Source organism: Mastacembelus armatus, chromosome 17 (assembly GCF_900324485.2).
Source record: "Mastacembelus armatus chromosome 17, fMasArm1.2, whole genome shotgun sequence".
In the NCBI taxonomy this organism is placed as follows: domain Eukaryota; kingdom Metazoa; phylum Chordata; class Actinopteri; order Synbranchiformes; family Mastacembelidae; genus Mastacembelus; species Mastacembelus armatus.
Genome location: NC_046649.1, coordinates 4,022,488 through 4,044,876, shown reverse-complemented (window position 1 = coordinate 4,044,876; position 22,389 = coordinate 4,022,488). Strand labels below are relative to the sequence as shown.

The 22,389-nt window shown below is 37.9% G+C and overlaps 3 protein-coding genes across 4 annotated transcripts; 1 reads left to right on the top strand and 2 right to left on the bottom strand.

Moving 5' to 3' along the window:
- The first annotated feature begins 78 nt into the window (after positions 1–78).
- On the top strand, positions 79–12,483 carry bpnt2 (3'(2'), 5'-bisphosphate nucleotidase 2). The gene is made up of 8 exons (XM_026313251.2): positions 79–519; positions 3,615–3,687; positions 5,615–5,761; positions 6,064–6,223; positions 7,903–7,998; positions 8,189–8,350; positions 9,428–9,562; positions 10,040–12,483. Exons 1-8 carry the CDS (start codon positions 401–403, stop codon positions 10,180–10,182), a joined length of 1,035 nt encoding a protein of 344 aa, XP_026169036.1. The 5' UTR covers positions 79–400; the 3' UTR covers positions 10,183–12,483.
- A 956-nt stretch (positions 12,484–13,439) lies between these two features.
- On the bottom strand, positions 13,440–16,125 carry ankrd45 (ankyrin repeat domain 45). The gene is made up of 2 exons (XM_026313342.2): positions 14,426–16,125; positions 13,440–13,939 (listed from the first exon to the last, which is right to left on the bottom strand). The coding sequence occupies exons 1-2, from the start codon at positions 14,622–14,624 to the stop codon at positions 13,746–13,748; spliced, it is 393 nt and encodes a 130-aa protein (XP_026169127.1). The 5' UTR covers positions 14,625–16,125; the 3' UTR covers positions 13,440–13,745.
- An 86-nt stretch (positions 16,126–16,211) lies between these two features.
- tmem70 (transmembrane protein 70) lies at positions 16,212–20,578 on the bottom strand. 2 transcript variants are annotated; one of them, XM_026313252.1, is made up of 3 exons: positions 20,141–20,578; positions 18,907–19,000; positions 16,212–17,618 (listed from the first exon to the last, which is right to left on the bottom strand). In XM_026313252.1, exons 1-3 carry the CDS (start codon positions 20,300–20,302, stop codon positions 17,173–17,175), a joined length of 702 nt encoding a protein of 233 aa, XP_026169037.1. In that variant the 5' UTR covers positions 20,303–20,578; the 3' UTR covers positions 16,212–17,172. The 2 variants fall into 2 exon arrangements, with proteins under 2 accessions (XP_026169037.1, XP_026169038.1); XM_026313253.1 differs by lacking the exon at positions 20,141–20,578 and having other exon boundaries at positions 18,907–19,009.
- Between the last annotated feature and the right edge of the window lie 1,811 nt (positions 20,579–22,389).

Sequence of the window (22,389 nt, the reverse complement as noted above, 5' to 3'; positions counted from 1 at the left end):
TCTGAATTAAAAAAAGTTAGAAACCCAAACGGATGACGACACATATGCCGACCCGGAAGAGGAAGGGGCAGCCTGTGACCTGTGCTGTTCACGTAGAGGGAACATGACGGAACAGAGAGCAGTCTGTTCAGTGCTGTGACTCCAGTCAACACTTGGATTGTTTCAGCGAGCTCACAGTGATCGCAGGAGCCAGATCCACGGTCCCCAAAACGGAATGTGGTGACAAGCGGACGGTCGGTTACTGGGTGGATCTCGGATGATGCTAATGGACTAGTCAGCTAAAGAAGTTACCTGTGTCTGTGACAGGCGACGTGTTGATCCGAAAGCCACGACGGCGGTCCTGTCTGCTAAATTTAGACTTGTGGTGTGTTTTTTTTTTCAACACTAACCTTTTGTAGCAATGGCTCCGATGGGTATCCGACTGTCGCCGCTCGGTGTAGCGGTTTTTTGCCTCCTCGCAGTCGGCGTCATCTACCACCTGTACGCCGGGGTCATCTCCAGCCGCCTGGCTGCTTTCAGGTCAGCTCACAGTGTAATGCGGTAGTATAATTCACTAATGTAATCCGGTAATATAATACACTAATGTAATCCGGTAGTATAATATACTAATGTAATCCGGTAATATAATACACTAAAGTAATCCGGTAATATAATACAGTCATGTAACGGTAATGTAACACGGTAATATAATACGCTAATATAATACGGTCATGTAACACGGTAATGTAATACACTAATGTAATACGGTAATATAATACGGTCATGTAACTGTAATGTAACACAGTAATATAATACTAATGTAATATGGTAATATAATACAGTCATGTAACGGTAATGTAACACGGTAATATAATACGCTAATATAATACGGTCATGTAACACGGTAATGTAATACACTAATGTAATACGGTCATGTAACACGTTAATGTAATACACTAATGTAATACAGTCATGTAACACGGTAATATAATACGCTAATGTAACATGGTAATATAATACAATGTAATACGGTAATATAATACACTAATGTAATACACTAATGTAATACGGTCATGTAACGGTAATGTAACATGGTAATATAATACGGTCATGTAACGGTAATGTAACACGGTAATATAATACGCTAATGTAACATGGTAATATAATACAATGTAATACGGTAATATAATACACTAATGTAATACACTAATGTAATACGGTCATGTAAAGGTAATGTAACACGGTAATATAATACGGTCATGTAACGGTAATGTAACACGGTAATATAATACGCTAATGTAACATGGTAATATAATACAATGTAATACGGTAATATAATACACTAATGTAATACGGTAATATAATACGGTCATGTAACATGGTAATATAATACGGTAATGTAACGGTCATGTAACACGGTAATATAATATGGTAATGTAACAATAATGTAACACGGTAATATAATACGTTCATGTAACGGTAATGTAACACGGTAATATAATACGCTAATGTAACATGGTAATATAATACAATGTAATACGGTAATATAATACACTAATGTAATACGGTAATATAATACGGTCATGTAACATGGTAATATAATACGGTAATGTAACGGTCATGTAACACGGTAATATAATACGGTAATGTAACAATAATGTAACACGGTAATATAATACGTTCATGTAACGGTAATGTAACACGGTAATATAATACGTTCATGGTAATACAATACGGTAATGTAATATGGCAATGTAATGCGATAATGTAACACCGTAACATAACACGGTGATGTAACATGGTTATGTAATACAGTAACGTAATACAGTTATGTAATACAGTAACGTAATACGGTGATGTAACACGGTGACATAACATGGTAATGTAATATGATAATGTCATACGGTAACGTAACACGGTGACATAACACGGTAATGTAATACGTTATCTAACACGTTAATGTAATACCGTAACGTAACACGGTGACGTAACATAGTAATGTGATAGGGTTATGTAAGAAGGTAATACGGTAATGTTATACTGTTATATAACACGTTAATGTAATACGGTAACATAAGGTAATGTAACATGGTAATGTAATACAGTTATGTAACAAGGTAATACTGTAATGTTATATGGTTAAATAACACGTTAATGTAATACGGTAACATAAGGTAACGTAATACAATGATATAACACGGTAATGTAATACGGTAATATAATACGGTGATGTAACACGGTAATGTAATAAGGTTATGTAACAAGTTAATGTAATATGGTAACATAACGAGGCAATATAATAGGGTAATATTTTTCTACAATATTCACACATCATGACCGTAAAGTAGGCCATGATAATGTAACACAGTAATATAACTCGATAATGTAACATGGTAATGTAATACGGTTATGTAACAAGGTAATACGGTAATGTTATATGGTTATATAACACGTTAATGTATTACGGTAACATAACACATTAATGTAATGAGGAAGCATAACAAGGTAATGTAATACGGTGATATAACATGGTAATGTAATGCGGTAATATAATACGGTGATGTAACACGGTAACAAACACGGTGATGTAACACGGTAATGTAATAAGGTTATGTAACAAGTTAATGTAATATGGTAACATAACGAGGTAATATAATAGGGTAATATTTTTCTACAATATTCACTCATCATGACCGTAAAGTAGGCCATGATAATGTAACATGGTAATATAACAAAGTAACATAACCCAATAATGTAACATGGTAATATAACACAGTAACATAATACAATAATGTAACACAGTAATATAACACGGTAATGTAATACAGTAGTGCTGGGCGGTATACCAGTTAATAACGAATACCATTGTTTTTTTTTGTTATGATATGAATTTTTAACATACCTCAATACCGGTATTTGTCACTTACACAAGGGTCAGAATGTGGTGTGGTGCAACATTTTTTTGAGAGGGGGCCTTTTTCACTGTTGCACTGCTAAACACGCATGTTGAGGGCATAGCTGTATGTGTAACAGTCAAGATGGAGAGGACAGACAAGAAAATGAGAAAAATTCCAAAACTGACGCAAAAGAACTTGTGCCAAAAAGAGTAGCAGTGTTTGGAGGTGCTCTGGTTTCAAAAAATTCGACATCAAACGACTCTGCCGACAGCACGAGCAATTTGCTCCACCACCTTAGCCACAAGCGTATCTTGGAATATCATTTTGTGGAGCCATGCAAACCTGTATTAATACCATTGACTGATTAATACTAGTGTGGAATTTGTCTACAATATTCACTCGTCTTGACAGTAAAATAGACCATGATAATGTAACAGTAATATAACACGTTAATATAAGACGGTTATATAATGCTATAGTGTAACGTAATGTAATATGGTAATGTAAATTGGTAACACGGTAATATTATCTGCCACTGAATGTGCAGCTAGATGTGTAATCTTGTTAGACTGCCTGTTTTGATGAGGTTATTTCTAAAATAATAAAATTTGGACACGATATCCAGAATTTGCCTGATAAGGCTGATAAAGTGTCGCCAGGGTTGGTGTTAAGAATGGTGAAAGCTTTTTTCATTACTGTTTTGTGTCTAATTTTGGATCCTTTCCTTTGGTGCTGCAGACAGAAGAGAAAAGTGGATCTAAGAGACCTGCTGGCTGTCTCAGTGGAGGCTGCTGCACTAGGCGGCAAAGAGGTGAGAACGTTGTTTATCTTTGACAGCTCACTGTTCATATTTGTCAAGCAAGCTAGTCATAAGTTACCTTTCCAGTTTCCTCTTAGCAACTGTAGGCATTTCACAGCCTATAGTTGCATCCAGGATGTGGTTGTGTTCCTTCTGGCAATTTAATTATTTCGAGTGTTTTTAACACACCATCGCTGACAGTGATAGAGGATTTCAGAACAGTAAGAGACCAATACTAACAACTTAAGAGTTTTAGAATGATGTTGCCATATCAAAAGTGTTTAATCGGCAAATATTCGTTATTTATAGGTCACTTTTGTTTTCTTTCATGTAAATATTTAGTTATTGGATAAACTGCAGCCATGTTGTTAGGGCTGGGCGATAAATCGATTTTATCGATTAACTTGAATGTGTAGCTTACATCGACTTGTTTGAATGACAATCCAGTTTTCTCTTTAACATCTGCTGAAGCACCCCTCCGGGCTCCCAGAGTTCCAAATGAGCTCAGGACACATTTGCCATATTAGAGATACACAAACAACATGGCAACGAGCAAGGAAGAACTCGCTCCCAAGAAAGGCACAGTGTCATCTGTAATTTGGAATTGGATTGGTTTTGCAGCGTTAGACGCAGAACAAACAACACCCTGATGGGACCCTCAGGGTCACTTAACAAGCTGAAAGTTAAATGTTTGCCTAAACTTTCAATATCTTTGTTTTTCACACACCTTAGTTGAGGGTCAGACCAACATCAGGTCTGCATTAATGCAACACAGGGGGTGCTGGTGTGAATGTGTATTGCTTATGTACTGGTGAGACATGGAATACAAACCAGAAAGTACATTTTGAAGTAAATGTACATGATGGTTTATAATACCACTGGGACAGGAGTTCCCAGTGGTTGCAACAGACTCAGCTGTTTTTGTGTGTTTGAAGTCTGTTGCCAACAAAGGTAGCAGTACGACCAATTTACTGCAGCACCTCAAACAGAGGCATGCTGCTGAGTGGAAGAGATGTTGCGCCCTACGAAATGAAGAAGACTGCAGCTGCGCAAGCACACCCGCCAAAAACAACCTACAGTCTTATAAACACTTACAAACTGTATCCAGTGTGATAAGAGTGGGCCTGGTGGAAAGCAATGTATATTGCAAAAGATATGGTGCCCATATATACTGTCCCTTAAGGGAAAATCAAAACAAAATAAATTTAAAACTTGTTTTGAACAATTTCTTTGTCGTCTGAAGATTGCTTTTAAGTAGTGTGATAAAATTAGGGATTAGGGTTTGTTTTTTTGTTTTTTTTTTAGGCCATATCGCTCAGCCCTAAATGCCGTCATATTGTTCATATTATGTGATTCCCCCACACCTGCACAAAGAGACTTCTGTTATTATTGGACATTCCTCTTTACAGTTTTTTAACCTTTGTCTCAATTTGGGCGAGATCCCAAATCCTTAAATGTGCTGTCATCAGCCAGTTGTTATTTTTATCTAAGATTATAGGAAACCGTTTTTTCATCAATTAACAGCCCACTTAAATGACACCAGTCTATTTGAAATTTCAATCTGGTTTCCACTCCAGTCATAGAGTCTGCTGTTTATAACAATAGTTTAACAAACCTGAAACCTGTATTGTTGACCTCTTGGATATAGTGGACCATTCCATTCTCTTGGTGCACCTGTAACGTTTTGCTGGTATTCGTCGTAGTGCTTTACAGTGGTTTAGATCACTTTTAACAAATAGAAGCCTCAGAGTTGCATTTGGTGATTTGTGTTTTGAACTTACCCTTTTTGGTGGACGGAGACAGTCGAGGAGAGAGGAGAGGAGCTCAGTGCATGATGAGGATCCTTGTGGGAGTCTAGGCCTATAGCAGCACAACTATGGGAAGGCTCAGGCCTGAGCCAGTAACTGTCAGTGATGTGAATTATGTTTTTCCTCCCTAGGTGAAGAAGGTGCGAGATGAAAATGGCCTGAAGGAAAAGTCGAAAGGCAAGACAAAAGAGGGAGCCACTGAGCTTCTGACAATGGGGGACCTACAGTCTCACAGAAAGATGTTTAATCTTATAAGGAACACCTTTCCTGAGGTCACGGTGAGTACATGCACTGTAGCTGTTTTGAGAATTTCTATTATTCTGCACATTGCATTGTTGCTGCAGTTCTCTTTTTCAAGCATTTACTGTAAACACCTTAGTCATGTTATCAAATACTTGTTCATTAGATGCAGGAGAAGGCTTTAAATCTTCAGCATTGGACTTGGTGCTTCATTTACATTTCAATTTGACTGGAGAAACCAGAAAGTTTATTTTTGAAGGATACCTTTGCATAATGTTAAAATTTAAAGTAAACCCAAGGCACTGGACTTATAATTCCATCTGCATATTTTTGTTTTCAGGTGAACAGTGAGGAACATGATGACATGGTGGATAAGGATGCAGCCTGGAACCGTGAGATTCCAGCTGATATATTATATAAGATACCGGGGGGCAGGGATGTTCCTGCTGAGAGCGTCACAGTGTGGATAGATCCTCTAGATGCTACACAGGAATATACAGGTGTGCATGTTACTGAAGTTCTGTTATATTAAATTCAGTGATTCCTATAGAAGACATATTAGATGCTAATATTCTTCTTATCAGTGTGATTCACCTTGTGTTGTCTACCTTAAATAAGATTGAATAGCTTTTGTAGAATTAGAATGAGAGCTGTGAATAGGTGAAGGGAAAAATTAGGTTTGGATTTATGTACACAGATCATGCACACAATATAGGGAACATCTTCAAATGTTAAGTTTAAAAATGTGTGTCTGTGTGTGTTTTCTAACATTTTCTATGGAAAGATTCCACATTCAACAGCACCCTCTAAACTTTCACCCAGGTAATGTCAGACAGCCAGGAGTTGCCATTGGCCTCAGGGTCAGTTAACAAGCTGAAAGTTAAATGTTTGCCTAAACTTTCAATATCTTTGTTTTTCACACACCTTAGTTGAGGGTCAGACCAACATCAGGTCTGCATTAATGCAACACAGGGGGTGCTGGTTTGAATGTGTATTGCTTATGTACTGGTGAGACATGGAATACAAACCAGAAAGTACATTTTGAAGTAAATGTACATGATGGTTTATAATACCACTGGGACAGGAGTTCCCAGTGGTTGCAACAGTTGCCAGATAAACCAGTGAAACACAGCAATAAAATACAAACTAATCCACCAGAACTGTGCACTTGCATGTATTTGATTAGCTAATGTAGTGCCTGGTGGATGACATTACATTTTAGCAAAAGTTAAACTTTTCTGCCAGGCTTCGGTTTCAGTCGAAGTCAAGTCAGTCTGAACACGGCCTTAATTACCTATTTCCAACTATATTAAGAACACAGCTCACACACACTGAGTAGCTGTGGGTGATGGCAGACTGATTATCTGTTACTTTCATCATTGCAACAAAAATCTATGGGTCCATATGGTTTTACTCTTGTTATTTAAAATGTTTAATAATATAAATCTATAATAATAATAATTATTATAATTTTATTTTCATTTTATTGTAAAACGATTAAGAGTTAAAACAATTTTTTGGTAACTTGATTAGTTGAATGAAGCCAACAGAATTATTTGGTCAACAGCTTTTTTTAGTCTGTTATTTGTGTAATTGTGTAATTGCAATCAAAAATGCCAAACATTCAATTTTCCTGTTCTTCCATTGTGCTGCCTTGCTCCTTTTCTGTTCATTGTAAACCAAATACCCCCTAATTGTTTTTACATTTTTTAAAGGAAGCATTTAATCATGAATAAGTGTCAGATGTATCAACATCACAATAGTTATTTGCAGTCCTAGAATGATTGCTCTTGTCCTCATGGCCAAGCATTTAATGTTTTGATGACACATGGCTGATTGTGGTCTGTTGCTGTGGGGGTGGAAGCAGCTCTTTTAGAGCACCTCACTGGTAGGGGGTGGTAGTGTTTTCTAGCATAGCAATTATACCTGTTTAATTTACCTCTAATTCAGTGTTTTCTGCTTTCCACCACCTTACATGGGTGATTTAAAGTACAGTATCATTTCTTATGATTAAGATTCATAGGTTTATAAGACAATCTGCAGCCTGTGTTCTATTCATCCTGTGTTCCCTCTTCCGAAACATGTCCTCTAACCTCTATTCCGTCATCATCTTTTTTCTCTGCTGTCTCTCTGTTTCCTCTTTCTTTACATCCCTATCTACTCATCTCTGTCTCTATAGAGAACCTGGTGAAGTATGTGACCACAATGGTTTGTGTGGCTGTAGATGGTAAACCAGTCATTGGGGTCATACATCAGCCATTCACTGGGTTTACTGGTAGGTAAATGTGCTTCCATTCCTCTCCTGCATCTTTATTTTGGCATAAATGAAAATTCTGCTCACCTTCCATTGCTGAGATTAAAGGTTTGGTAGTTAAAATGTCGGTTGAGAAAATATTTTGTATTCAAGTTGCCTTCTCTAAGACTTCACTCCCTTTGTCTCTCTGTTTTTCTGCCCTCTCTGCCAGCCTGGGCATTTGTGGGCGTGGGATCAAACATGCACCCTCGGAGGTCCTACAGTGTTAGCCCTCCAAAGGTGATTGTATCACGCTCTCATTCTGGAAAAGTTAAAAGTTACATTCATGATGCCTTTGGAAACAATACAACAATCATAGAAGCAGGAGGAGCAGGTCAGTAGAGGTGTATTTTCTATTTATGTATTATACTTTAAGAGTATTGCATGTGCAGATGACGCTTAAATGAAACAAAATAATCCCATGACTTTGACATCTGCTATACCAGTTGATTTTTTTAAATTTTTTTTAAATTTTTGAGGTTTGATAGCATTTTAGCCATTTGTGATTGGTTCCTTTACTCACAATCTGGTTAAATGTCACCACAGATGTTGTAGCTGTGCTTTGACATGGACTAACAGGGCTTCAGTGCCAGGCCTTGCACTAGTAAACTTTGGCTGCTTTAAAAGGAACCCGCATCGTCAGATTACTTTCCTTACATTTTATCGTATTTTCTGGACTATAGGTTGCACTGGAGTATTAGTAGCTTTTAGCAAAAACAGCCTTGTTGAACCGAAAAAAACATATATAAGTTGCTTAAGTGTAAAAGTCACATTTCTAATTATACTAATTTATAGTCTAAATTAGACTATGAAGAACGTAGGCCAGGCATAATAACAAGCAGAAGTGTATAATGATATTCATTCATCTGTGTTAAATAACATTAAACAACTGCACCAACATCGGGGTAAGGGGAGATGAAACAGCGTCTCCTCCTCCTCTCAGGTTGTCTGAATGCCAACACTCACTCCAAACTTTGTTTCAGCTGCAGACCTTATTACCTGCACTTTGAAGTCTGCATCAGTGCTCTTTGTTTTGGGCAGCATTTTCACTTGTGTTACACCAGGAGTTGTAGGTTAGCTGCACAATATTATCGTCAATTGAGTCGAGAGTCCCATCCAATGCTAGTGACTACTCAACAAAATATTGTAAATATACACATAGAAGTCGCTTCGCTGTATAAGTTGCAGGACAAGCCAGAGTAGTAAAAAAGTGGTCACTATAAGTGGGACTTAGAGTCCAGAAAATATAGTAACTTGTCAGCAGGTGTTACCAGTGCATTCCATTTCTGTGCAGTATTGCCAAGTTTTTGTAGAAGTCTATGCACATTGTAAGCTTTAATTTGCAGGATGATGTGTGATTGATTTCATTTTTCTGTCACACACACACACACACACACTCATCCTCTCTCAGGATACAAGGTTCTGTCACTCTTGGAGATGCCTGCAAGCGAAACAAGCCCTATAGACCAGGCAGATGTTTACATTCACATCACTGCCATTAAGAAATGGGACATCTGTGCTGGTGCAGCACTTCTGAATCATCTGGGTAATGTAACAGCTTTTTTTTCTATTGTGTAGCTTCATTCTCAGTCTCAAACTGATTTACAGTTTTCTATTCATGAAATGACCAATAAAAATCCTTTTGGGAAGCACACATTGTACACATTTCACTATATTTAGCTCTTGAAAATCCCAGTTATTGTTCTTTAACAAAATAAGTAGTAATCAAATTTTCCATTTAGGGTTAAAAACATTTTTTCTATTCAGCTTTCTATTCACAAACTCAACAGTTTTGTCATAAATGTGTGTTTGAGGCATTTGATGGGTAGACTTCAGATTGTGATTCAGATCTTCTTACACTACACATGAACACATAGGCTAAAATGGTGCAGGAAAGCAGTGGTACTTCAAAATAGACTCACAAGCCGTTTTACATTGTAATGAATGTGTTTATCTACTCTGTAATTACCTTTTAATTTGTGTAGTGAGTTGTACCAATGATGTGTAATCACATTGATTTCAGGAGGTCACATGACAACTTTAAAAGGGGAGGCCCTCGACTACAGTGGAATGCCAGTTAATAAAGAAGGACTGGTGGTCAGTGTGGGTCTAGACCATAAGGCCATACTGGAGAGACTACCAAACTGGGACCCTGAAAAGCACTGAAGGACATAAGCCATTGGTGTTGCAGTAAGGGAAACGTGGCAGTCCTTATCTGTAATAAAGAGTGGTCAGCAAGCTTCATCAGGCCTACATGGTTTCATCCTTTTATTGGAATTCCTGTCACAGTCCACTGAGCAGGACTGTGGAATCAACATGGCAGCCACTGGAAACTACAGTGGCTGACACAATGGCTCTGACTCCACACTCCTTTACATGCATGCATACTTATCTAGGAGAAACGGTACCTTTTCTTCCAGTGCTACACACAGACAGTGAACAATGGACAACAGCTGGCATCCTTGAATCCTCTTCTTTCATGCTCAGAGGAAAACTTGTTGACTCTAAAGTGAAATGATTAACCAAGGAGCACAATGCTGAACATCACAGATAATCCTTTGGAGTGAAAGACATTATTGACTTTCATCATCTTTGGTTCTGTCTTCGTTATGTGATATTCTTCACATCAGCTTAGTTGAGGTCAAACAACCTTCTATAATTAAGTGAGACTGGATTAAAAATGACCCTGAGAGGGAACAGTGAGCCTCTAAACAGCTGCAGTAATATGGGGTTACTGGTTCAACAGCAAACTCTATGTTCACCAGCACCATTATTCTACAATTAATTTCACACTTCAAATCGTCTGCTACTTCACAGTTGTCGTCTGAAGTGGCACAGATGGAGCATTTCCACTTTGGATTAACAGTAAATACTACTACCAAGGGGACTGGGCTCCACATAAATAATATATGGTTTTATTCTGGATGGACTTGGTTTTCCTTGCACACCATACTGTAGATGTTATTTTCCCAGTCTCTGGGTCAGAACTCAAATAATCTATTTTGAGGAGCCTTGCGGGTCAATGTATTTACTTTGATTTGATTTAGTCTATGCTTGAAGTAGGTTTTTCACAGTATAGGTATTTAAAGCAGTCAGTGAACAGTGTATGCTGAGCAAAACGCAAAGATCAGAATTAAAATGTCAAAAATCTTCATATAATTCTTTTCAGAGAGCACCAGACCCATTCTGAATTTGACATGTAAGTTAACAAGTCTGAAAACATGGTTTCCAAAAGGTAAAACCCCAAGAGTTTATAAAATATTTCTAAACAACAGTACATATGTAGGTAATAATGGCTCCAAGATTTACTAAGTAATTAATTTTGCTAAAATATGTGGGAGTCATGTAGAATAAAAGAATGTCTTACTACAATGTGAAAAAGATTAAATGGTAACACATAAAAATGTGCAGATGCTTAAGGAAGAAATGTCTATATTTCAAGTTTATTACTAGGCTTGGCACAATGTTCTCACTACTATTTAATACTAGATATGAGGTTCACAATTCACACAAAAATTCTGTGACATTGTATTTCTAGAAAACAACTTTTACTGCTTTTTTCCTTTTCTTACACAGGTTTGTTTTAAACTAAATCATGCTGCTAAATGCAAAACAATCTCAAAAAGGCAAAAAAAAAAAAAAAAGATTCTCAGAATAAATTCATTAAAATTATATCATCTGAAATTAAAAGAGAAACCTAAAATGAGAAGTTGACATCTACTTTCAGATACAGGTTTACTAGTTACTGTGTATGCGTCTGTCCCAGTACAGGGTTGGCTGAACATGAAAAGAAAGGTCTGAATACTTTCTGATATAATTGTAGGTCCCATGGAACCAGGCAAAAAACTGGGTGGCAATGTGATCTCACTTCTGCAGACATCAGTGTATAAAAACAAATCTGGTATGTACAGTCTGCTTCATGACTGACCACCAGAAGAAAATCATGCATTATGCCATTAAGAGTTAAGTTTATTAAAACCTGGGCCATTTTTCAGGACTGTTTGGACTGATACAACTTTACTCCCTGTTTCCAAAAAGTTGTGCTGCTGAATAAGGTACTGTAAAATTTAGTAACTCAAAAAAATAACATCCAAGTACATGTAATACTTAGTTGGAGACCAAAATATCACACTTTAAGTACATATGTAATTGCATGGGTTTGTCATTTCAACACCCCAATGAAAATGTCACTTGGCAGGCTGTTTCTGAGGACTACTGGAGGGCTTTCTGTACTGTGTGCTCGAAGTGTATTAATGTGTTTAAACTTCTCCAGCTCATTCTTGCAATGTGTTGAAACACTGGTGTGACTTTTTCCCTTTGCTGAGAAACCATTTTAAATGAAGTAAAAATAGGACCTTGTGTCAGTGTCTTCAAGATTCAAATGACCTGATTGATTGTTGTTGTTTTTCCCAGCACTGTGTTGTTGATGAACTTGTAGAGATTAAAAAAAAGAACATGTGTAAAAAGGGGGAAGAGTTAATTGTTCATACATGTCTTGCCAACAGACAGATCGTGATAAATAGGAAAGGTAAGGCAGTCAGACAGGCCTATCTGCATGATGTGGCGAAGGCTCCAAGAAACAAGAAACAGCTGTCAGTCACAAATCTAGAGCGGTTGTACACCTATTGGAGGTAAATTTCATTTTTATGATTTGTGTAACTTTGATCTGCACAAGACACTGCTGTCAGTGGAGAAGTGTCCTCAATATGCCTGCAGTACACGTGGCAGTGGCTGTAGCTTACTATGCAGCCCAGAGCAACTGAGCACCACAATCTTATTGTGTATGTGCATGTATTCTGATCTTAACTGCTTTGGGAGTTACTGCAAACCTAGCTGACAAGAACCCTCCAATGTAGATGTGACTTGATCCAAGACACTGAGCATTCAGCTGCAGGGCTCTTTTAAAAAATGTGTCACAAAACAGGCATGCTGTTGGAATTAAAAATACCTGAATGTGATTTCTATTAGTTACAGTTAGTCATTTTATTGTCTTTATCTGTATGGTTATGATGGTTGGGACTTTTACAGACCTCGTTAAATTCCTACATATGCTTCCCCTTTTTTGGAAGCAAGACTAGACGTAACACAGGTTCTGTGCCCAGATTCTCGTTTTTATATAAATATTTGACCCATATTAGGAACAAACTGACAAAAAACTAACTGCAGCTGAGTTAACTTAGGTGGAAACAAGCCCAGTAGCCACGTCTGTAAAAGTTAATATGCTCTTTGTTGGGAAGAGTTTGATACTGTGATGGACTGAGTGGTACTATTTGTGTGAACGGGCTCTGTCTGTCTGTTGGTCTGATGACCAGGTTGTTATACAGCTGATCTGAATCTCATCCTGCTTAGCTGAGAATTTCCAGTAAAACATCAGTGTGCATGATTAACATATGAGCTGTCTGTTTAGACCAGCAAGTAGTTGAAGTGAATTCACAACATACATACATGTTGAGGCAATTTCAGACGCTGCACTGAGGTTAAGGGAAGCTTAGCAGTTTATTCATTTTTCAAAATTTTAAAATTCCAAACAAATTCTAGTTCCAAAGGACTGTAATTGTTTATTATTATTTAAAACAACACTGACAATGATTTTCCTGCTTTAAATGTCTTCCTGTGGTTTATCTGCAAACACAAAATACCACTGAGGTGTTAAAAGAAGCACAGAAATGCACTAATACTTTTGCAACCACAAATCAGTATGTAACAGCTGGTGTAACCTAATATGGTTCCTACATGGAGGAGTGTTTGCATTCAAACATAAATTCTGAAATACACTGAGCTGACAGCTTACTGAGAATAGGCTGCAGAGTCTCTTCTGTCTCTTTTCTTTGAGCAATGAAGTCAGAGACCTTGGGGTTTTTGACACTCTGAATCCAGTCAGACTTGGCAGAGCAGACACGCATACACATGTTCTGTGCAGAATTTCAGAAGAGACAGGAGAAACAAACTTACCATTTGGATAATGTTCATATTGCAAATGTTTTGTCTAAATGTACTTATTTTGAGGAAGTAATTTAGATTTGGGTGTGAGTCCAGTTGTAAATTTAGACTCCTGCCATAAGAAATTAGCAGATGTCTAATAGCTACTTCTTGTGCCTTCTAGATATATTATAGGAAAGACCCTAGGCATGACAAAAGAACTAGGTACAGCTTCTGAAATGTCAGCTGAAAACACACTTTATCTCAGTGGTTGATAAGGACACACTGATTGGACGTTTTATTCATACTACATGCCAGTAATTATTTAAAATGGCTCTTAAAAAAATATTCAACTTTAGAGACAACCCTGATGTAAAGAACTTTACCTTGTCCCTGTCTGTGAAGTTTGTCTCTGAATCAGAAATAATGCAATTAATGAAATGACGTAGAATTGCCGTTGGTAATGTTGTGTAACATTATCCACCCACACCTGCCATGATAAGACAGTTGACACAGTCTGTCTTGGAATATCTCCTAGCCATGTCTACAGGCCTCTCCCCTCTAAAGGTCTTGGCCTTTATGTCAGCTTCCAGTTCAAGCAGAGTCCTCACTGTCTCCAAGTGACCCCAACAAGCAGCAAGGTGCAGTGGGGAACAACCTGGAAACACAGTGTCAAACTGAGCCCACATACAGGTGGCTCATACAGTAGGTGGACTTTTAAAGAAAAATACAATGTATTTGATATTATACTAAAACATATTTTTCATGACATATGATTCTAATGGGTCATTTTCATGAAATATTACAGTAAGGCATAATATGCTAAACATATTGCACTGCTTTCATGACATATTATACAAAGCAGATGGTGTGAGATCTTTACGGCTTAGTTATGAGTCCCACATGTCCAGCCCATGTACAGTGGCTTAAACGGCCCCTTTAGGGCTTCTAATGGGCAGAGAAAAATTTGGTCAGGGCACTATTTTGAACAGTGTTTAATTTGAATTAATGTGTGCATTAATGACACTAATACAAGTGTGGTGGGTTGTGAGAATTGCATTACTTTGAGTTTTGTTTTTTTGTTTTTTTTTTGCAAACCATAAATTCATGCAGTGAATGTAGTGTTAGCCATAACCATGACCACAGTAGAGCTGGAAACTGACTGGTAGACAGGCCCTAACAAGCAAACTGCAGTTTCAGAATAATTTATCGCACATATAGAAAATGTTGTACTAGAAACCATGATTTATTAAAAATGATTTGCTTGAATGAAATAAAGTTATTAAAAGCTAAATATATTATTTGTGTTTTTCAAGTATCTCTATAGCTGTAACCAAAGAAAATGAGTTGACAAACTTTAATGGAGCGCTGAACAAAGTGACCAACAATACTTCACAGGCTCAGCTTTAAGGCCCTCCTCAGAACTGTGACAGCTTCAGAGTGGGAACTCTGATTCACAGGAAATCTTGATGTACAGTGAAAGTCAATCCAGTACATCACTTGTAGCTATATCACTACATAGATGATACTTTTTACAACTTTTCAGATAAGGAGTGAAAGTTAGTGTCAGGTATGATTGAAAATCATAATCACACTTTAAATGTGGCTCAACGTCAGCAACAATAACTAACAGTAACAAACGGTAACGTTAATGTTACGTTAGCTATTGATTTGAATGAATGTGTGTAGGAAGCAGTGAGGCAAATCAATCTTATTTGCTGTGAGGCTCCACTCACCCCTGACGGCCTGCTGGTTGACCTAACTACGTCTCTGCCACACAGACGGGAAATTGTTGTTGCTATGGCTACGGCGTCACATTATTTAACCATTTAAAAAACACCTAAAATATTCACTGTGATGGTTTGACTGTCGCTATTGCAAACACTGGGTGGTCTGTGACATGATGCCGCTAAGCATAGAGCTACCCAAGAAAGTTAAAGCGTAGTCCATCAGTCAAATCTTACGGCATGAAGCATTTACTGCATTAATACACCACGGAGATTATTAGCTCAAATGGAAATAAAAGCCCTTCATTCTGCTGAGGAACCAGAAAAAACTAAGTTTAGCACTCATTTTAAAGTTTTCTTCAGAAGAACAGTCATCCAGTGACTGTGGTCCATACATCTATTGCAATCACAAAGTATTACATTATTACTCAGGATTGGTTTAAAATGTAATCAAGGAATAATTTGCAAAAAGGTTTAGAGTTGAACACTTTTATATCCATTGTTGAATGTAAGGGCATGGTAGGCTGGTGTTGTTTTTCTTGTGTGTGGACTGTGTTGAATTTTAATAGGCTGTAAATGTGTATATGGCTGCTATCTCGGCCACATCGCCCTTGAAAAAGAGATGTTGATGAAAAGGGACTAAATAAAGATAAATGATGTGAAATGTAACGTTGGAATCATATCTCCACTAGAGAAATAAATCGGATCAAGGACTGGTTTTCTAAGACTGTAACACAAGTTGGTTCACACAAGATGAGTAGTTACTGAAGACCGATCAGGTAATTAATGAAGCATTAGCGAGCAGTTCCTGGTTAGCTCTGAATGGGGACAACGTGGTAGACGAGGAGTTCCTAGAGAGGAGACCGAGGTGAATCAGTAGGTAAGGATGACTTTCTATGTAGCTGTGAAATGGAATAGCCATCATTTTCTTTGGAACAGCACAGATGTGTTCAGTTCAGTCAGTTAAACAAATCCCCCTTCATATTTCAAAACATTTGATTCAATTTATTAGCTATGAAGAAAAACTTGATTGTACTGCAGTTCAGCAAAGTTCATGTACAGCCTCCTGTGAAGTTTAGCTGCTTTTGCTAAATAAAAAAAAAAAAAAAAAAAAAAAAAAAACTTTTGTAGAAAAACATCTTTATCTTCCTCAAAGTTTTGGATCAGCACAAAAACTCTGAGTACCACTGCTAGTAATGAAAAACTGAATGACATGCAGCTTTCTGAGACAGCCATCATACAAGAATTTTCTTTCATGTTAGAAAATGTTTTGAAAGGAATTGGGTTTGAAAGTCAGAGTGACTTGTGAATGGGCATGATATTAACCACCCAACCAAAAATCCTAATTATGAGGCTAAATTTTATCATCGCCAAACATCTGACAAATGTGATAGTAAATTTATAATCTGAGAAATTATTTTGGTTGCCAAGGCCTCAGTGGTTATTCCACTCTGGTAGTTTAGAGTTGTGGGATTAATTCATATGTTCTCATCACATTCAACCCAGTCTGTCAGTGCTTATCAGGTTTGTCAATGTCTTCTATGTTGAATCTGAAGGGCTTATCGTAGCCCATCAGGTGGTTGTAGTCATATGGTATGGCGAACAGGTCCGGGTTTACCAGTAGTCCCAGGTTGCCAGCATAGAAGGTGGTGAACATTTTACTGACAGCTGGGATCTTGACCTGGCTCTGGTGGAACACATTCTTTTTCTCAGTGAGGAACACACTGTAGGTGACAGCGGCATAGGTGTCTTTGTCTGGGTTGTGGTACAGGCGGATCACGTAGCCCTTGGTGATGAGGTGGAGGAGGACGGGGGTGAGAAATGTAAAGAAGCCAATGACTCCACAGAAAGCGACCTGCATGGCAAAGCTCTGGACTCCTATTCCAGTATTCAGTAGGATATGGGGCATGAGGATGAGGCTGGCCGTACTGGTGCTGTAAGAGAACATCTTTACCCCTGACAACAGATGGGAGTTACACAGGTCACTGAATGAAGGGCAATGCAAAGTATGGAATTCAACATAAGCATTATATTGTAACATCAATCACTTTACAATAACATTCCAATAAATCTGCACTTTGATGCAGCAACTGAAGATTTATAGGACTTAGGTTGTAAAACCGTTTCTTTGATACTAATGACGGAAATGTGTTTGTCTTCTGCAGTCTATAGTGGTTCCGCTACACTGTAGGTGCCTTTGGTTTTCTATCATTTCCCTTTGGGATTAATAGTTATCAATTAATCAATCAATCAAAGCCACTTAGTGTTGGATTACACATGACCATGGTATCACTACAACACCACGTTTACATTTTTTCTTTCATTCCACTCAAACATACACTGCTCTGACACTGAATGAAGTAGGCATTTGTACAACCTAAACTATGTGAGGCATAAACCAGAGCTTGTCTAGTGCAGACAACATGCTGATTGTTCACGTGTCTGGTTCACTTTATCAATGACACAGTAATTGTTGGTGTAGTAGCTCTTGGTTTAAAAATAGTAGATGGAGCATTTAGTAAACAAGATGCTCTGTTTTGCTGTGTTTATTAGGGCTGGGAAAACTAATCATTGTTGTGATGCATCATTGTTCACTTTAAAACAATTCTTTGGAACAATTCAATGGAAAAGTTAATAATTGATATTAATATGTGATTGAATAAAGTCCTCTAGTCAGACATGTTTTACTATTATTGGACTACAAATGGCCTTCATGCATATGAGCATGTGCTACAAGCCTGTTTAGGCTTGTATGTTTATGTGTATGAGCTACGTGAGAAAATGGCGGAACAGACAGAAACCATATGAGCTGCACCTGCTTCATTTTGTATTTTACCATTTACCACCTAAGCAACTTGGCTTGGTGTATTATCTGTTATTAGTTCTTTATTTAAATACTGGTGGTCCGCTACGTCCCAGGTAGTAATGCAGTTTTGACAAAACCTGGAGTTGGGATTAGATATACTTTTTTGGTAACATCAATTAATATGATGGTCACATATATTTTAAAAATATAAAAATGAATTTGAGGCCAAAGACCACATAACATTTCCACAATTAAAACCGTACATCTCAATTAAACTGGGGCTATTTTCTCTGGGATGGATGACATAACTCTATATACTGTATATCCATTACTATGGTTTTTTTTTGCTAGTGATTAGGCTCTTGATTCATGTAAGATAAATAAACAGTAAGATAAAGAAGACCAGGTGATTTTGGTCATCAGTTGAAAATGACTCACCTCGAACAGCACTGCCCAGGCTGCCAGAGTAAATGAGCTTCCCATCCTCGGAGTGGGGTGCGGTGGAGAGAGGACGGTTGGATAGACAGTGGGTCTGCACCATTTAAACACAGAAAAAAGAAAAACACATGATAAAAGTTGGCTTTGACAACTATTAACTATATTATTATACTATTAACTTATTAAGATTTGACTGATAGACTCCTCTTTAACTTTCTTGGGTAGCTATGCCATCAGTCTCAAACGTGCAGATTTCAAAATGACTTGTATGGCACTCGCCCTCAACATATTTGTCACCCTAGTCTCATCAGGTTGCAGACACAGGACACTTAGATTGACAACGCCTATAAGAAAGATGTTACATATATTACATGTTTTGCCACTAAGGTCATAGTTAGTGGTGGTGTTGTACCAAACTATATGTTCTGCACTTTATGGTTGTTTTTAATTGTACTGTTGAAAGACAGACACACCTGCTCTGCTGCTTGAACTCAGGAAAAACTAAGGGCTCTAATCTAATTGCTGACTGGTGATTGACTGATTGGTGACTTCTGAGGCTGATAACTGTAATGAATGAATGAATGAATTAATGCTTCCTTTCCTGGGGCAAAACTCATAAAAGCCAGTTTGATCAGTGTCTGATGGTCTTTAAAGCTCCACTTGAAGAAATTCCTTACTACATAATCTGTATGTGGTATTTTAGAGCTTTGATATCATCAGTATAGTATTTATTAGTGTCAGTCTACAATGCCAAAACAATAAAATCAAAGAAAACCACTGAAAGAGAAAATGTGTCCAAATTGTTGACTGGTACTGACATACACATAGTTGGTTAATTAGGTACACCTGTTGCACCTTTTTACATATATCTATGGCTCCTGCACCGCCTACACAACTGCAGTATGGATGGCTCTAATGCAAAATGTCCAACAATTATTTTCCAAGCATCATAATCAAGCTGTGTGATACCACATACAGAAACTCTTAGCGCATTCTGAAATGTTACATATTTAAATTTGTAATAATGCGTGCACTATATTGTGGGGGTCTGTGACGTCATCAAAATGCGCTATTTGCACAGCAGTCTTAAAAATGCATCAGGACCGTGTTGGTGGGATTGTCCGACCTCTGACAGTCCTGACGCAGTCCTGTTAGACCTTCAAATAAGGCTGCTGGAGACACATGCAGTACAGTATTGTCTTGCTGGCGGACTGTTAGCTCGGAGTTAAAATACCTTGTGTCCGGTGTTGAGGAGCGACCTCCTGTCATCGTGCAGCTCTTTGCCCCTGTCTCCTCTCAGACAAGACACGGGAAGCGGCGCCGTGATGTGCCTGTACTTGAACAACCGAGGGCCGGCACAGGGTCGCAGTCTACACAGGATGAGTACTGAAAACATTATTCAGCTTTTTCACGACCTGACTATTCACACTGATACACGCTGGATCACGTTAGATCTCAGCCCACGGGATTATTTGCCTTTTTGCCTGTGAAGTCTGTCCCTAACCGGTAGCGTGTGATGAAGACTATCCTGACTCCAGCCTGACCCTAACCAGCTGCCACCTATGCCTAACCCTGAGTCCTGGATGTGAATGTTAGATGTATCACGGTTTTGACCACTGTCATTGCACGATTAGAACACTCGAGCTGAACCAATTCGCGCATGCGTACTAATTACGTCACTTCCATTTAAAAACGTCACAAACGTCTTTGTACGCATGCGTGGCTGTTCGACTTAAAAAAATGAATTGTTAACTAATTTAACCATTTAATTTAAATGTAATTAAAATAAATAAAGATGCATTAAAGTAATTATTTCTAATTACTGTCAAAGTCAGAAATTGCATAAATCTCAAAAGATTACGTGGTACGTGCTGGTTTGGTGACTGAAGGGATGCTTTGTTACTGTAATTTCTATATTATTTTACTATGATGTTAACAACTTCACATTGAACACAGTGTTTTAGTGTTTATGCAACCTGTGCTTAGATAGTCGAACCAAGATTGGCCACAAATCCATAACTTTTTGTGCAAATGCCCATAAGGAATATGACTCATGACTAATTTCCTTTCATGGATATTCCTTACTGAAGATTTCAGAGAAACATCACAATCCTATAGGCCTACAGCTGGGGGCTACAAAATATGCTGGGGCCATCACATGGAATAGACTTTTTTTCTTTTTTTTGGCATTTTAGCCTCTATCAGCATGAGTTATTTACTCAGACTCACTTAGATGATTTGTATAACAGTGTCATTAAGTGGTGCCTTCAATTAATAAGTAATGAACAAATACAACAGTAGCACTTCATAGTTTTTTTTAGACGAACACTGTAACTGTGTGCATGCGAGCAAGTGGATGTGGCACTGTGTAATCCATTACTTGGTTTTGTAGTTTTAGTAGCATCAGCTCTGTGCACTCACACATTCATTTTGCAACATGACAACACACCCAAATATAGAGTATGTGTTATAAAGAACATTAGATTGCTAATGTGGGCTGGCAAGAGGAACGACAGGTGGTCATAACACCATGTGGAGAACTTGGTTCCAGTAGTGAGCTTCTGAGCTTACTTTAAAATTAGATGCAATGATACAGACTTGTGGTTGAGCAAGTAAAACAAAGGCTGATGCTGTGGGCACAACCATTTGCACCGTGGTTCAAATAAAATACTTTACACACCAATACAGGAATTACACAGGAACTGTGTGGAGTTATTGAGCATGTCTTCAATCTGAGCCTCAAGCTGAGCGTGGTGCCACAGCTCTGGAAGACTTTCTGTGTGGTACCGGTGCCCAAGACACCACACGCTAAAGACCTCAACAGTTTCAGGCTCACCTGGAGAAATATTTTTTGTTGTATGCTTGAATGCATTATTGTGTTGTTTTAATGTGGAAAAATTAAGTTGAATATGTCAGGCAAATGATGTCTGGAAGCCTCAGGGCTCTGTGGGGGCCATATTATCTGTTGCAAGACTGTCCATCTTTTCACCAAAGGTTGTTCTTTATAACACATGCTGTATGTTTGGATTTGATGTCATGTTGCAATGTTGTAATGGATTACACAGTGCCACATCCACTTGCTCCTATGCACACAGTTGCAGTGTCTCCACTCATCCAGGATATGGCAGCACAATACAGCATTTACTCAGAATGGGTGTTGGTTCAAGAAAGCTCACAAAAGGCTGGAAATCTCAGAAGGCAGAATATTGTTACTACTTTCCTGGGATAGTTAAATTGTAAGTAGAGGTCTGGCCAGATGTTGGTGCAAATGAACAGGTCATATTTTTAATTCTGTTTTATCATATTGGTAACACTGGTCTTTCTCTACTGAACGTACACAGCAAATGCCATTGTCAAAGCTTTCATTCATTTAGTTAATTCCACTTCAGTTGCCCATTTCCTTTTCCATTTTAAACCAAGACTATAAACTTTCACTTAAATATATTAAAATAAAGGATCTAGGTACACCTTAAAAATAAAGTA

Coding starts and splice junctions, on each gene's coding strand:
- bpnt2 (XM_026313251.2), top strand. CDS start 401: ATGGCTCCGATGGGTATCCGACTGTCGCCGCTCGGTGTAGCGGTTTTT. Junction 6,224..7,902: donor TGCTACACAGGAATATACAG/GTGTGCATGTTA, acceptor CTGTCTCTATAG/AGAACCTGGTGAAGTATGTG. Junction 9,563..10,039: donor AGCACTTCTGAATCATCTGG/GTAATGTAACAG, acceptor CATTGATTTCAG/GAGGTCACATGACAACTTTA.
- ankrd45 (XM_026313342.2), bottom strand. CDS start 14,624: ATGTGGGCTCAGTTTGACACTGTGTTTCCAGGTTGTTCCCCACTGCAC. Junction 13,940..14,425: donor CAACTGTCTTATCATGGCAG/GTGTGGGTGGAT, acceptor GTCTCTTCTGAA/ATTCTGCACAGAACATGTGT.
- tmem70 (XM_026313252.1), bottom strand. CDS start 20,302: ATGTTTTCAGTACTCATCCTGTGTAGACTGCGACCCTGTGCCGGCCCT. Junction 19,001..20,140: donor TCCTCAACACCGGACACAAG/GTATTTTAACTC, acceptor TAAATGGTGCAG/ACCCACTGTCTATCCAACCG. Junction 17,619..18,906: donor CCTGGGCAGTGCTGTTCGAG/GTGAGTCATTTT, acceptor ATCTGTTGTCAG/GGGTAAAGATGTTCTCTTAC.